The 15,445-nt window shown below is 56.5% G+C and overlaps 1 protein-coding gene across 1 annotated transcript in view; it reads right to left on the bottom strand.

The window, feature by feature from the left end:
• The window catches only part of CFAP99 (cilia and flagella associated protein 99), a 45,868-nt gene that overhangs the window by 9,884 nt on the left and 20,539 nt on the right, over positions 1-15,445 (bottom strand). The window contains exons 5-11 of the mRNA XM_010384369.2: positions 11,374-11,486; positions 9,304-9,481; positions 4,585-4,665; positions 4,330-4,401; positions 3,321-3,392; positions 2,093-2,181; positions 1,134-1,338 (exon numbers count right to left, since the gene is read on the bottom strand). Coding sequence (XP_010382671.2) covers positions 1,134-1,338; positions 2,093-2,181; positions 3,321-3,392; positions 4,330-4,401; positions 4,585-4,665; positions 9,304-9,481; positions 11,374-11,486 — 810 coding nt within the window. The remainder of the gene's footprint in view (positions 1-1,133; positions 1,339-2,092; positions 2,182-3,320; positions 3,393-4,329; positions 4,402-4,584; positions 4,666-9,303; positions 9,482-11,373; positions 11,487-15,445) is intronic.

Here is a 15,445-nt window from a genome sequence, read left to right as displayed (position 1 = left end):
ATAAAAGTACCAGGGAGACGATTGGTCATATTCAGTAAAACCACGCGTCCCAAACGGCAAGGACTCCCACATATCCAATTACTCTTTGGTGTGACATCTGAAAATGTAACTTCCTCTAAAAGTTTATCCTGAAAATCCAGCTCTGCAAAGGTGAAAGCCTTGCACATTATTCTTTGCAGATAAAGCAAAATGTGACCTTTTATGTAACAAAAAAGGGAAGGAAAAAGTACATATATACAAGGGTGTTATTTGCTTTGAAAGATGGGAAAGGTAATCCAGAAATTAATGAAAGGAAGGACCTACAAAGGAAGATGGAAATGGATTGTAAGTTATAGACTTACAAGAGGTGAGACATCTCTGAGTCTACCTTTTCACATTGTTTGGACTTCATTTTTTTGTTTGTTTGTTTTCTTTTTGAGACAGCTACGCTCTGTCACCCATGATGGAGTGCAGTGACATGATCATGGCTTACTGCAACCTTGACCTTCCAGGCTCAAGTGATCCTCCTACCTCAGCCTCCTGAGTAGCTGGGACTATGGGCACGCACCACCATGCCCAGCTAATTTTTGTATTTTTTATAGAGATGAGATTTTGCTCTGTTGCTCAGGCTGATCTTGAACTCCTGGGCTCAAGTGATCTTCTGGCCTTGGCGTCCTAAATGCTGGGACTACAGGTGTGAGCCACCATGCCTGGCCTGACCTTCATATTTATTTTTTAAAGTAAAAAGGAAAGAAAAGGCAAGCCTTAAAACTGACTACAGACACAGATGAAACTATCAAAAGAAACAATCTGAGTGACCTTTGATCAAGCCCCTGACCACAGGCCTGCAAAGGGATACGTCACAGGAGAAAGTATACAGGCCGGCCTCCTGGGGCTGAGGCTCCCTGCTGGTCCAGGCCACTGGGAGGCCCATTGGAAGGAGCAGGCACTCTCGGGGAACACAGGCTGAGAGTGCCTACCTAGGCAGTGTGTCCTTCGAGGAGGAAGAGAAGCCGGGACCGACACATCAGTAGCTTCTACGGGGGCGGGGGCTGTGGACACTCAGCTCCGCTGCCAGTCCCGGCCCTACAGCTCCCAGTGGGCACACAGCTCAGCTGGCCGCCCCATGCCCAGCTGCCCCGCATGGCACCCACCTGCTCCTTCTGCTGCTCCACTCTCTGCTTGTTCTCCTGCATGAGGCTCTGCCGGGCCAGGATGGCCTCCTCATGGCTAAGCTTCCCTTGCAACCGCCGGCACTCGCTTGCAGCCAGCTGCTCTTCCCGGTCCTTCGCCTGCATCTTCTTCTGCCACTCGAGGAACTCAGAGAAGTCCCCAGCCCCATCCACGAGCTTATCAACTCTGGGCAAAGAGGGACAGAAGCACAGCTTGGGGTTCCTCCCGTGATGGAGGCTCCTGGGTGGCCACAGATTTTCCTGGGGGACAGTGGCTATGTAGGCATGGGCTGCTACTCCTGACACCCAACTGCGTGGCCTGCCCTTACTCCTACCCCCGACCCACCTTCCACCCATCAGCCCCATCCACCCACCCCTCCCTTCATCCACTTGTTTGTCTACCCTCACTCTGTCCAGCTGTCTGTCCACCCACCAACCCTGTGTCCGTCATCGGTCCATCCATCAACCTTCTGTCCTCCACTGGCCTGGCCACCCTTGCCCCTGTGCACCATCTGTGCATCCACTCTACCATCTGGTCAGGCACCCATGCTCCCCCCACAGCCTGACTCGCAGACAAGGAAAGACATGATCACATTGCGTGGGGTCAGCACAGGGGTTTGCAGCCCTGGTGGTCTAGGAGGTGGGGGCATCAGGAAGGGGTCCAGAGAGGAGGTAACCCCAAGGGAAGTTTGGGGGGGTCAGGCCTTTGCTAAGTTCCTCCACCCCCATTCATGCCCCTCCATGGGCTGGGATGATCTTTGTAAGGTGCACCTGTGACCCTGACACAGTCCTGCTTGTCGCCCCTGGCGCTGCAGGACCACAGCCTGTTGTGACCCCTGAGCCCTCTCCACGGAGCTGCCCAGCCCCCAGGCCCCTCCTCTGGGCCTTTGCTCCCAAGGGTGATGCTGTGGAAGTCAGGTGGGGGGCCTGCCACCCTTCACCTCTGCAGCTCTTGCTCCACCTGCCGCTGGTACAAGGCCCCTTCTCGCAGGATGGCTGTGGTGTTCAGCTTGACCGGGACGTTGTCGGGCTGTGGAGTGGGGACTGGCTGTGGTGGGGACTTGAGGGGACCTTTGGGAGCAACAGGTGACCCTCCTGCCCTCATGCCCTTCACGCCTACCCCCTGCCCGGGTGCCCTTCACACCTACCCCCTGCCCTCGTGCCCCTCATGCCTACCCCCTGCCCTCGTGCCCTTCACGCCTACCCCCTGCCCTCGTGCCCTTCACGCCTACCCCCTGCCCTCATACCCTTCACACCCACCCCCTGCCCTCGTGCCCCTCATGCCTACCCCCTGCCCTCATACCCTTCACACCTACCCCCTGCCCTCGTGCCCCTCATGCCTACCCCCGCCCTCATACCCTTCACACCTACCCCCTGCCCTCGTGCCCTTCACACCCACCCCCTGCCCTCGTGCCCCTCATGCCTACCCCCTGCCCTCGTGCCCCTCATGCCTACCCCCTGCCCTCGTGCCCTTCACGCCTACCCCCTGCCCTCATACCCTTCACACCCACCCCCTGCCCTCGTGCCCCTCATGCCTACCCCCTGCCCTCATACCCTTCACACCCACCCCCTGCCCGGGTGCCCTTCACACCTACCCCCTGCCCTCATGCCCTTCACACCCACCCCCTGCCCTCATACCCTTCACACCCACCCCCTGCCCGGGTGCCCTTCACACCTACCCCCTGCCCTCGTGCCCTTCACGCCTACCCCCTGCCCTCATACCCTTCACACCCACCCCCTGCCCGGGTGCCCTTCACGCCTACCCCCTGCCCTCATACCCTTCACACCCACCCCCTGCCCTCGTGCCCCTCATGCCTACCCCCTGCCCTCATACCCTTCACACCCACCCCCTGCCCGGGTGCCCTTCACACCTACCCCCTGCCCTCGTGCCCTTCACACCCACCCCCTGCCCTCGTGCCCCTCATGCCTACCCCCTGCCCTCGTGCCCTTCACGCCCACCCCCTGCCCTCCTACCCTTCACACCCACCCCCTGCCCGGGTGCCCTTCCCACCTACTCCCTGCCCGGGTGCTTCCCTCTCCCCCAGAGTGGGGCCGTCCTTGGGACTCTGGGTCCCCCAGCTCAGGTCATCTGAGCCTCTAGGGACAGAAAAGGTCTGGCGGGGTGGGTGCCCAGGGACAGCAGCCTGACCATCCAGGAGAATCCCTCACCCTATAGAAAGTCAGCTTCGGAGTCTTTCGGATTCGGGGTGGGAATTGAAGCCGCAGCTGCTGCTTGGAGCCCTGCTGGAGTCAGGGCAGAGCTGGCTGCCTGGCACCTGTGCCTGTTGGGTGCCCCCAAACACACACCAGGTGGATGCTGGCCCAGCACCCTGGGGAGGCCTGGCTCACTCCTTTTCATCCTCCCCGCAGCTGCCTATCCCTACCACTACCCCAGGTCAGCATCTCTGTCTTCCAATGCCCCTCAAACCTTGCTGGGGTTTCACCCAAGTTGGAACAGGGAGGGTGCAGGGCCTGTGGGCCTGGGAACAGTGGTTTCTAGTCAGGACAACTTGGCCTCAGGGCTCAGTGACTCTCTTCTCAGCCACTCCCAGAGCTGGGGTCTGGCTGGCCCCCATGGCCTCTCCCCAAGCTTGTCTGCTCCCAGCCCAGCCTCCAGCTGCTTTGCCAACACACCCCAGGTGGGCACCGCAAGTTGCAGTGAGTGGAGTGGCTGCAAAGGCCACCCCTCTGAGCGCTCAGCCAGCTCGGCCCCGCGGCATGCACCACGCGGGCTGCCCACCCCGGGTGTGCCCTCACGGTGGCCCTGCCACCCAGTGGGGCCGTGCTCCTGAGTGGGCCCCGCCAGGCACAGTCTCTCCTGTCCCTGTCTCTTTGCTTTTTCTTTATTGGCAAACATACCTGGGTTTGTTTTTTCCTGACAGAGGCATGAAATGCTCGTCACAGAACATCTGGAGACACCCAGAGGCAGCGCCTGCAGGTGCTTTCCTGTGAGCTTCCTCCCAGGGGATGTGGGTGTGTGTCTATACCCACCTGCTTAAGGGCCACACCGCAGTGGGCTCAAGGCGCACTTTCCCAGTGTTACTGAGAATCCGCCCCTCCCCGGCCCTCAGTGATAAAAGGCTACATAAGTGGTCACTGCGATAATGTTGGGAGGAACTTTCTGATGGCTTGAGAAGATGCCACCTCGATGATGGGTCTTGAGAGAGCTGGGTGGTACCTGCACTGGCTCCCCGCAGGACCTGGGCATGGCGCAGCGCAGTTCCTCAATGTTTGCCCTCAGCAGCAGCTCCTGCCACAGTGACATGGCGGCTCCAGTTCCACCAGCCTCTGCCCAGTGTCCTCCAGGCCATGGGAGGACAAGCTTCCACCCAGTCTCTCCCTCTTGCCTCCTCCTCCCTCTCCCCACCCCACCTTCCCTTCATACATCCCCCACATGGGGTCTCTAGGAAGGCAGGGGTCGCACACAGCTCACCTCGGCCTTTCGGCGGTTGTGCCTCTTGACCGTCTCCAGCTGCTGCTGCTCCTTGGGTGGCTGGTAGGTGCTCTGGGGGACCTGTTGAAGTGGTGGGAGGAAGAGCCTGTGGTCAGCAGCTACGAGTGGGAGGGGGCCCAGAAATGCCAGGGCCGACAGCTTGGTGGATGTAGGTGAAGGGGAGGGTGGTGGCGGCCTGCACTGGAGGAGAAGCAGGGCTGGAGCTAACACTGCTAGGTGCTGGTGGGTCAGTGTTGGAAGCAAAGGGAAGGAGGTCAGGCTGGTCATTGGCGCGGGGTCTGGAGCTTGGCCGGGGATGGGGTGGGTGGGGTAAGACGTGAGCCGGCAGTACCGAGGGTGCACCATCGGCCAGCATGGGATGGCCAGGGTGGGTAGGAGCAAGAGGGGGAGGCAGCCAGCTCCCTTGACACTGGGAGACAGGTAGAAGATGGCTGCCTGGGCAGGAGAGGCTGGGAGAATATCACGGACCCCTGCAAAGTAAGCTGTGGGGAGGGGACACTGCAGAGGACAGGGCGGCTGGACCACATCCCCAAGTCCAGTCACAGGAGGCTCCGATAACAAGGCCGGAGCCGTGTCCATGGAGGAGCAGGAGGGGGCCGGCCCAGCTCCAGACTGCTGTATCTACCCTCCTAACTCCATGCCTTCTCTCCTGCACATCTAACAGTCATGGAAACTCAACTCGTCCAAATCTGAAACCCTCATCTTCCTCCAACCAGCCCTCCCTCAGCCTCACTGACCACGACTGCTGTCCAATCCTCACCCATGCCTCAGAGTCCTCCTTGTCACCTGTCTCTCACACCCACATTCATCTCCTGTGCACCTGCTTCAAGACATCTCCACAAACTGCCTCTCACCATCCTCCTTGGTCACGGCAGCTGGAGGGACCCTGTGTTGGCGCCAGCCTGCCTCAATGTGTCCTGTCTCTGCTCCCTCCAGTGGATGTGTGACCAGACTGGTATCCCACCTTCCCTCTTCCCTGCCTCACTCCTGGCCGCCCTTAAACACTTGAGGGAGGGTGGGCACCGCCCCCGGGCCTTTGCCTGCACCTTGCTCCTGCCCGGGATGCTCTTCCCTGAGACACTCCATGGCTGACTTGCTCACTTTTGGATTTTTACTCCATGGCATTTCTCAGGAGGCTTTTCCAGGCCACACAATCCAGAATCACAACTGCTCCAACACTTCTTATCTCCTTTGTCTGCATCCTTTTGTCTCCTCAGCATTTATCACCAGTTAATACAACATATGTTTTACCTATCCTGATTTTGTCTGTGTCCCCCACTGAAGTGCATGCTTCATGAGGTCACAGTGCCTGGCATATACTTGGCACTCTGTAACTATCTGTTGGATGAATGAATGAGTGAATTCCAGTGGGCCCTCAACCCTGAAGGGGAAGGATGTCTTAGGCATGGGACAGGGTAGGGAGGGTAGAGGATAGTTTCAGCACAGCCACCCTGTGGATGCAGAGAAGGTACATGTCCACCAACATCTCACAGATTATACTGAGAAGAACACAACTATAGAGCATGGGAGGGCATGGTGAGGGCCCAGGCAGGGGCTGTGCCTGGCAGACAGAGAGGGAGAAGGAGAGGGAGAGGGGGAGGGGGAGGGGGAGGGGGAGGGGGAGGGGGAGGGGGAGGAAGCTGGCAGCATGACCTGAGACAAACACACTGAGCCCTGAGGAGATGGGGTCAGAAATGCTGAAGATTATACAGATGGGGCAACTGCGAGATTGCTCAGCAACAAGGTCTCTGATCATCCATCCTTCATCCACCTCCATCTAATCATCCGTCCATCTGATCATCCACCCACCCACTCACTCACCCACCCATCCATCTGTCTGTCCATCCATCCATCCATCCATCCATCCATCCATCCATCCATCCACTCATCCATCCATCTACTTATCCTTCATAAAGCCAACAATCCATCCATCCATCCATCCATCCATCCATCCATCCATCCATCCATCCACATACCCATCCATTCATTCACCCACTCATTCATCTACTCACCCACGTGATCATCCATCTATCTATTCATAATCTAATCATGCATCCATCCATCCATCTACCCACCCATCCATTAATTCACCTACCCACCCATCTGCTCATCCATCTAATCACCCATTCATCCATTTGATCATTTATCCATCCATCTGGTCATCCATTCACTCACCTACCCACCCATCCAACCATTTAATTATCCATCCAGTCATCCAATCCATCCATCCATCCATCTACCCACCCATCCATTCATTCACCCACTCATTCATCTACTCACCCATGTGTTCATCCATTCATCCACCCATAAACTCATCTAATCATCCATCCACCCATCTGTCCATCCATCTGTCCATCTACCCATTCATCCATCTATCTACCCACCCATCCATTCATTTACTTACCCATTCATCTACTCATCCACTCATCCATTTGATCATCTATCCATCCACCTGATCACCCATTCACTGACCCACCCACCCACCCAACCATTTGATCACCTATCCAATCATCCATTCAATCGTCCAATCATCCATCCATCCATCCATCCATCCACCCACCCATCCACTTATCCTTCCATGCATGCATCTATCCATACATTCATTCACTTATCCTTCCATGTGTCCATCCATCCATCCATCCATCCATCCAGTCATCTATCTATCCATCCACTTATCCTTCTGTTCATCCATCCATCTACCAACTCATTCATTCACTCACCCATCCATCTACTCACCCATCTGTTTATCCATCTACCCATCTGACCATCTATCTATCCATCCATTCACCATCTATCATCCATCCATACATCTGATCTCCATCCATCCACTCACCCATCCTTCCATCTGACTATCCATCTATCCATCAACTTATCTTTCCATGCATCCAACCATCCATCCATCCATCTACCCATCCCTCCATTCATTCACCCACCCATCTATCTACTCATTTATCCATCTACCTGGTGATCTCTTCATCCATCCATCTGACATCCATCCACCCACTCACCCATGTACCCATCCATCCATTTGATCATTCATCCACCCATCCATTCTTCCATCCAATCATCCATCTATCCATTCACCCATCCAATCATCCATCCATCCATCTATCCATCCATCCACCCATCCATCTACCATCCGATAGTCCATCCATTCATCCATGTATCCATCCACCCATCCATCTACCCATCCATCCAACAGATATTTACTGAGGTTCTGCTTTGAGCCATGACTAGGATAGGCATTGAGAATATAAGAGAAATAATGGCCAGGTGCGGTGGCTTACACCTGTAATCCCAGCACTTTGGGAGGCCGAGGTGGGTGAATCACCTGAGGTCAGTTAGAGACTAGCCCAGCCAACGTGACAAAACCCTAATTCTACTAAAAATATAAAAATGAGCCGGCGTGGTGGCTGGTACCTGTAATCCCAGCTACTCGGGAGGCTGAGGCAGGAGAATCACTTAAACCCAGGAGGCAGAGGTTGCAGTGAGCCAAGATCGCGCCACTGCACTGCAGCCTGGGTGACAGAGCGAGACTCTGTCTCAAATAATAATAATGATAATAATAATAATAATAAAAAGAATATGGGACAAATAAGATGGATGATGTCTGCTGGAGAAGGCAGTCAATAGGCAGGTCCACAAATTACTAAACAACTCTAAACTCCAATTCTGTGAAGAAAAGGAGCCAGGATCAGTGAGAAGGAAACTAAGTGAAGGACCTGACATGTTTGAAGCATTCATGAAAAGCCTCTCTGGGAAGAGGGATTTGAATGAGACCTGAAGGATAGCGGAAGTGGGGCAGGACTCTGGGGCCTCCCAGCGCCATCCCCTTCCCCTCACACACGTCCCTTAGTCCTGTTGCAGAACCTGTTGGTTCTGGGAAGCTCAGTCCATTGCTTGGGGTAGAGCCCATGACCAGTCAGGACGTTATATTCCTGATCACAGTGATCAATTCAAGGCAGGCATGAGACCTAAGCTGGTCCAGTCAGACTTTTCTAAAGAAATCTTGGCCCCAGGTGTCCTCTCATGCCCTGGATGGTATAGGTGGTGGCAAATGAGGATATTTTGCTATAATCAGGGAAGTTAGCCCAAAGATGAATTAGACTTAGGGAGGAGACTAGGACAGAGAGCCACAGAGAAGCAGAGCTGGAACCCTGGTCACGTATGCCTGAAGCCTGTCCTACTTCACTCAGTAGAGCCCGTGCTCTATTGTCTAAGCCAGTTTGAGCTGCATTTTTCTGTTATTTGCAATACAAAGCATCCTGACTGATAAGTCAGCAGTGGGGAGAGAAAAAGAGAGGAAGAGTCTCTAGGCCTGCCCAAAGAGTATGCTGTCATCTACGTGTCATACTTAATGGAGAGGGGGTGTTGCATTACGCCAGAGTTAAAAGTGGGCTCTAAGCTCCAACTCCAGACAGGTCGGAGCCCCATGGCCTGACAGCTCCACTCAACACCTACTTAGAGGACCACAGTGTGTGGAGTGTGGGAGCCCACCGGGTGGTTTCCAGGTCAGCTGGGCTTCCCTCTCTGTGGGGAGTGGTGGTGGGGTGGGGTCAGTTAGTGTTCCTGGTCTAGTCCAGTGCACTCTCAGCCCTGCGGGGAGCCCAGTCTCCCACAGGCCCACACAGTCCACTCTCCCAGCCTGGCCACCCTGATGCCTGCAAGCTGGTGCCCGCTGAGAATGCTCACACTCACTGGTCTCGGCTTGGCCACGACCGGGACTGGCTCAGGTGCTGGAATGGTGCGAGGCCTGGGGGCAGTCAGGTTGAATTCCTTGGGCTCTGTGACCTTGACCTCGGTCTTTAAAGGAGAGGACTGACTGGCAGACATGCCCTCCAGGTGGCTGATCAGCTCCTGGACCTTTGGCTGCCATCTGGAAGGCAAAAGTGGAAACACCTCTTATGGTCACTCCGTACGCTATTCAATAAGGCGATGGCCTTTAGGATCCAAAAGGCTCCCCAGGCGATTGGATCCACCTTGGGGTGGAGGTGATAGTGGGGTGGATGGCCTCACTTCGCGAAGTGCCTTCTACTTGTAGTCACACACACTGTCAACCACACCCCTGAAACATATACAGACGCAGTCCCCTTGTACAGATACAGGAAACAGGCCCAGAGGCACTGGGCCATGCTGGTGAGTGGGGAGCTGGGAGGACAGGCACAGCCCTGCTGCAGGAATCCAAGGGCTCTGAGGACAAGCAGTCGCCAGGACTCAGGATGCCAATCTGGGCCAGAGCAGATGGAAGCCAGCAGTGGAAAAAGGAGCTGATTGGAAAGGAACATTCTGGAACTACACTGTTGGTGACTCCTGGAAGTGGAGCTGTGGAGTCAGGCGGGGCAGGAGCCCAGTTGTACTTGGTACAGCCTCTGAGTGGGGGTGCTCTGGAGCAGGGGTTTGGGAAGGGCCTTGCCAGGCCGCCCAAGTCTGGGGCTCCCCCTTTCATGTCCCATAACCTGCATGGGCACAGCCCGCCATCACCAGCCTATCAAGTGTCCTCTCATGTGGGCTCCCAGGCGGCAGAGGGCATGGCTTGAAATAACCCCTGCCTCACCTTAAGAGCCATGGTCCAGGGCCCATAGCAAGTGGGGTCTTGGGGGTCTCTCCAGGGCCAGGCCCCAGTGCTCCCAGCTTGAGGCAGGTGGGGGAGAGGGGCAGGAGGTTTGTGATGGGGCTGGTCCTAGAGCAGGCAGAGGAAGCCGACTAGGGGTGGTGGCGCAGGAAGAGGGGCTCACAGGAACTGAGCTGAGCAGCTTCCCAGAGGCAACCCTGCAGGCCCAGGCCATGGGGGCCCCTGAGTGGGCAGTGAGTCCAGCCTGGGGCGCAAGTTAGGGGCACCAGCAGGGCTGCTCCTACTCCTTCCTTTGGAGGTTTATCTTGATTGCCACGAGTGGGCTGGCTGGGACTGGGGATTTCCCCTTGGTAAAGGAACATCTCCAGGGCCTCCTCTCCCCACAGGAAGGGCTTCCATCTCCCCTGTGCCTCCAGGTCTTCTGCACCCAGCTGGCACCTAAGTGGTCTGCTTGTGCCAAAACAGTCTGTCTGTGTGTCCTTAGGAAGACAAAGTGGCTCCCCTCAGTCCTATCAGAAGGGAAAAAACCGGGGGGCCCCTCAGCTGTACCCAGGCCCCAGCAGGCCTCTCCATGGAGCACAAAGCAGGGCCCTAGTGACTGTGCTGACCCCTCTGCGTGGGGGTTCTGGCCTGCCCTGGAGTTTGCCCCAGGCCTGCTGGGGAGGCAGGAGAAGGCAGCAAGGGCAGCATGAGGGCAGCAGGCCTGGACGCAGCCCTGGGGACCCTGAGAAAGATCTGGACCCCAGAATCCACCAGGAACTGATCTGTGGCTTCCTCAGCTTCCTCCACCCCCACCCCTACTCTGCACTCTTGGGATCTGCAGAGAGGCCAAGGGCCCTGCAGGGTCCCCACAGGACTAGAGCCACCAACGCAGCCCCAGCCAGCACGTAGGCCCCAGCACAGAAGGGTCAGCTCTGCCCCATTCACTCAGCCACCCACCACGTGTCAGCGGCCTGGCATGGAGGGAGCCCAGGCTGGGGTGGGCAGCTGGTCCATGTCCATTCCTCCCCCCGAGGCTGTGGGGCCAGCCTGGGACTTGGGCTTCTCCGAAGCTCTCATTCCAACACGGAGTGATTACTGACCCTCGTAGAGCTTCTGGGAGCAGGAAGGGGAACGTGGAGCTCCTGTGCCCATGGAGGCACCTGGAGTGGGGTACAGATGCCATCAGGGCCCCCAGAGCACCCCGTCCAGCCCACCTCATCAGGGGATCGATCCAGTTCTCCTTCACGTGGGCTGGCTCGTAGATGAGGCTCCACTCGTCCTTGATCCACGAGCACAGGTGCACAGGGTTGAAGAAGAACCTGAGGAACTGGGGTGGAGCGGGGCTGTCACGGGGCCAGAGCTGTGGGCCCAACCCCTCACCGGGCAAAGCCACCAGCACCCCCAGTGAGCTCCCTGCCCCCGAGGCCCCCAGCACCCCCAGTGAGCTCCCTGCCCCCGAGGCCCCCAGCACCCCCAGTGGCTCCCTGCCCCCAAGGCCACCGTGCAGGGTGTGCTTCTGGGACTGTCACCAGGGAACTCTCCTGGCGCTCTGATGCGTGGTGCTGGTGCTGGTGCTGGTGCTGGAGGCCTGGACCTTGGCTCCCCTTCCAGCTGGTAGGAGCACAGCCCCTGGGGTCCCTGGGTGGGCTGCCATTGGGAGAGGGGTGCCTGAGAAGCTGGCAGCATATCCTCAGCTTGGAGGGCCTTGTCCAGTCAGCTTCCTGAAAGCCAGCTGGATGGGGAGCTGAGGGTCTGGGGCTCCATGGTGACGGCCCCAGACTCAGCACTGGTCCCTGCCCCCACCCAATCCCTCCATCTCCAAACCCCATCCCCACACTCAGCGTCTCAGCTGGGCTGCTGCCACCAGGACACAGCCCTGTAGTGAGGCCCCCATCCTCACTGGGTGTGGTGGGGCAGCCGTACCCAGAACCTGCTGGAGTTGGGGTGGGGCTTTGCGGTGGGTCTGAATCCCCCTCTGCCAGTTGGTGGATTCCCTGGAGCCAGCGGGGCCATCAGCCCCCCACAGGTGTCTCAGGGCTACTCCCTGCAGAGTGAGGAATGCTACCTCCTGGGAGCCACACCGTGTCACTGCCCACCACTCCTGACCATGGTGGTGACAGCACCCAAGGTGTGGCCCAGGGGCTTCCCTGGAGAGCCCACAGGGTGGCATCCCAGTAGCTTGCTCTCCTTCTTCAAGGCCCAGGCTGGCCTCTTCCTGGAGCCCCAAGGTAGGAAGAAGGACCCCAATGGGATGGGCATGGCCCAGCGGGGCATGGGGTGTGGGATGGAGGGAGGCAGTCCCTCAGGCAGTTCCCTTGGGGATGTATGTGGGCTGTTCCCATGGACCTGCCTCCAGAGGCTCTCTCAGCTGGTAAGTGCACAGGCACCAGTGTTGGGGGCACCACCCTGGGCCCAAGGGTGCTGTGCGGCCAGCGCCCCGAATTCCTAGGGAGTCTCTGCAGCAGCCCCTGAGCACTCTGTCCTGGGCTGGTGCTTTGGGGGCTCTGCAGGCTGAGATTGATCCAGGGTCACTTCCACCACTGTGGGACCCAGGGCAAGACAAAACATGGATCTTTGTTCAGTAATTTTTTTTCTTTTTTTTTTTTTAAGTCGGGGTCTCGCTCTGTCACCCAGGCTGGAGTGCAGTGGTACAATCTCAGCTCACTGCAACCTCCGCCTCCCAGGTTCAAGTGATTCTCCTGCCTCAGCCTCCTGAGTAGCTGGGATTATAGGCGTGTGCCACCACGACCGGCTAATTTTTTTCTATTTTTAATAGAGACGGTGTTTCACCATGTTGGTCAGGCTGGTCTTGAACTCCTGACCTCAAGTGATCTACCCACTTCAGCCTCCCAAAGTGCTGGGATTACCGCACCCAGCCTCAATAATAATAATAATTATTATCATCATTTAGGAGGGGGTCTTGCTCTGTCACCCAGGCTGGAGTGCAGTGGCACAATCACGGCTCATTGCAGCCTCAAACTCCTGGGCTCAAGTGATCCTCCTGTTTCAACCTCTTGAGTGGTTGGAATTACAGGTAAGCACCACCATGCCAGGCTAATTTAAAAAAAAATTTGGCCGGACACGGAGGCTCACGCCTGTAATCCCAGCACTTTGGGAGGCCAAGACGGGTGGATCACGAGGTCAGGAGATCAAGACCATCCTGGCTAACGTGGTGAAACCCTGTCTCTATTAAAAGTACAAAAAATTAGCCAGGTGTGGTGGCGGGCACCTGTAGTCCCAGCTACTTGGGAGGCTGTGGCAGGAGAATGGCATGAATCCAGGAGGCAGAGCTTGAGTGAGCCGAGATCGCACCACTGCACTCCAGCCTGGGTGATAGAGTGAGACTCCGTCTCAAAAAAACAAAAAAAAACAAAAACAAAAAAAAAAAACCATTTTTTTTTTTGTAGAGATGGGGTTTTTCTATGTTGCCCAGGCTGGTCTCAACCTCCTGGGATCAAGCAATCTCCCAGCTTTAGCCTCCCAAAGTTTTGGGATTATAGGCATGAGCCACCATGCCCCGCCTATTCAGCAATTATTAAGAATGTCAAGATAAGCTGGGCGCGGTGGCTCACGCCTATAATCCCAGCACTTTGGGAGGCTGAGGCAGGCGGGTCACCTGATGTCAGGAGTTTGAGACCAGCCTGGCCCACGTGGTGAAACCCTGTCTCTACTAAAACACAAAAATTAGCCAGGCGTGGTGGCACATGCCTGTAATCCCAGCTACTTGGGAGGCTGAGGCAGGAGAATCACTTGAACCCAGGAGGCAGAGGCTGCAGTGACTGAGATCGCACCACTGCACTCCAGCCTGGGCAACAGAGCGAGACCCCGTCTTAAAAAAAAAAAAAGAAAAAGAATATCAAGATTGTAATAGAAGAGCAGACATCAGTGCCTGCTTGTTTCCAGGGTTTGGTTTCTGGTTTCCAGGGAAGCTGGTCCCAGCTCAGTCTCCAGGTATCTCCCAGAAAATGCCATCAGTTTTGCTGCTTTTTCATTAAAATGAAGACCTTGCTTAAGCTAACTATACAAATGTGTATGCGTCATGAATTACTTACATTTGCATGTAGATGGAAAACATGTCATTGACGTATACAGTGCTGGCTCGGGGCTGCACTCTCCCTCCCTTCACCTGTTAGGTGGCCGAGGCACTTTGTGAGCCGCCGGTCCCAGACCTCTGGGGCTGCAATCCTGGTGGGCTCTGCCACTCCAGGTCTCTCCCACTTCTCCAGGCTTGGAACACCCCCTGAAGAACTAGCTGCTTCCTTCAAGAGAGACCTTGAAGGTCTGGGCCCAGGGGCTTTCCCACTCTCTTCTCCAGGGAGTGGCTCTCCTCAGCTGAAACTGTCCCCTCTACGCAGAGTAAGGAGGAGCAAGCCAGTGGCTAAAAGCCTAGTCTGAGAATTGGCTGTGCTACCCTCTTGCTGTGTGACGTTGGGCAAATTACTTATCCTCTCTGTGCCCCAGTTTCTGCAACCCTGGGATGAGTACCACGTAGGAGCAACCTCACTGGGTCATTGTAAGAATGGAGCAAGAACAGGTACGATGAGTGTCCGGGGAAACCTAGCGGTCAGTGGGAGTGGGCAGCAGCCAGCATGAGCAGCAGGCCCAGGCCCAGACTTTACGGTCCAGAGGCCTGTGTGTGCCAGCTTCCCATGCAAGTGGCCCCAGGCAGTCAGGGGCATGGGCTCCTGCAGGCTCCCCCTCGGGGTGCCAATCCTCAGAACTGACCCTGAACCAATTCCCTGGGACCCCTGGAGCTGCACAGGGAGGAGAAGCTGTTCTGGGCCCGTTACAAGTCAGAAGAGGCCCCCCAGGAGCGGAATCGGATTTCCCCAGGATAAAAGCCGGCTGGGCGCGGTGGCTCAAGCCTGTAATCCCAGCACTTTGGGAGGCCGAGACGGGCGGATCACGAGGTCAGGAGATCGAGACCATCCTGGCTAACACGGTGAAACCCCGTCTCTACTAAAAAATACAAAAAAACTAGCCGGGCGACGTGGCGGGCGCCTGTAGTCCCAGCTACTCGGGAGGCTGAAGCAGGAGAATGGCGTGAACCCGGGAGGCGGAGCTGGCAGTGAGCTGAGATCCGGCCACTGCACTCCAGGCTGGGCGACAGAGTGAGACTCCGTGTCAAAAAAAAAAGCGCATTTGCCCGCACTAGTCGGTGTGCATTGGGGTTTTTTTGGTGGTGTTGTTTCTTTGATTTTTAGAGACAAGGTCTTGCTCTGTCACCCAGGCCCAAGTGCAGTGGTTCAATCATTGCTCACTGCAGCCTCAAACTCCTGGACTCAA

This window comes from Rhinopithecus roxellana, chromosome 2, assembly GCF_007565055.1.
Source record: "Rhinopithecus roxellana isolate Shanxi Qingling chromosome 2, ASM756505v1, whole genome shotgun sequence".
In the NCBI taxonomy this organism is placed as follows: Eukaryota; Metazoa; Chordata; class Mammalia; order Primates; family Cercopithecidae; genus Rhinopithecus; species Rhinopithecus roxellana.
Note: the sequence above shows the minus strand (reverse complement) of the source record. Positions and strands in the feature narration are given on the sequence as shown.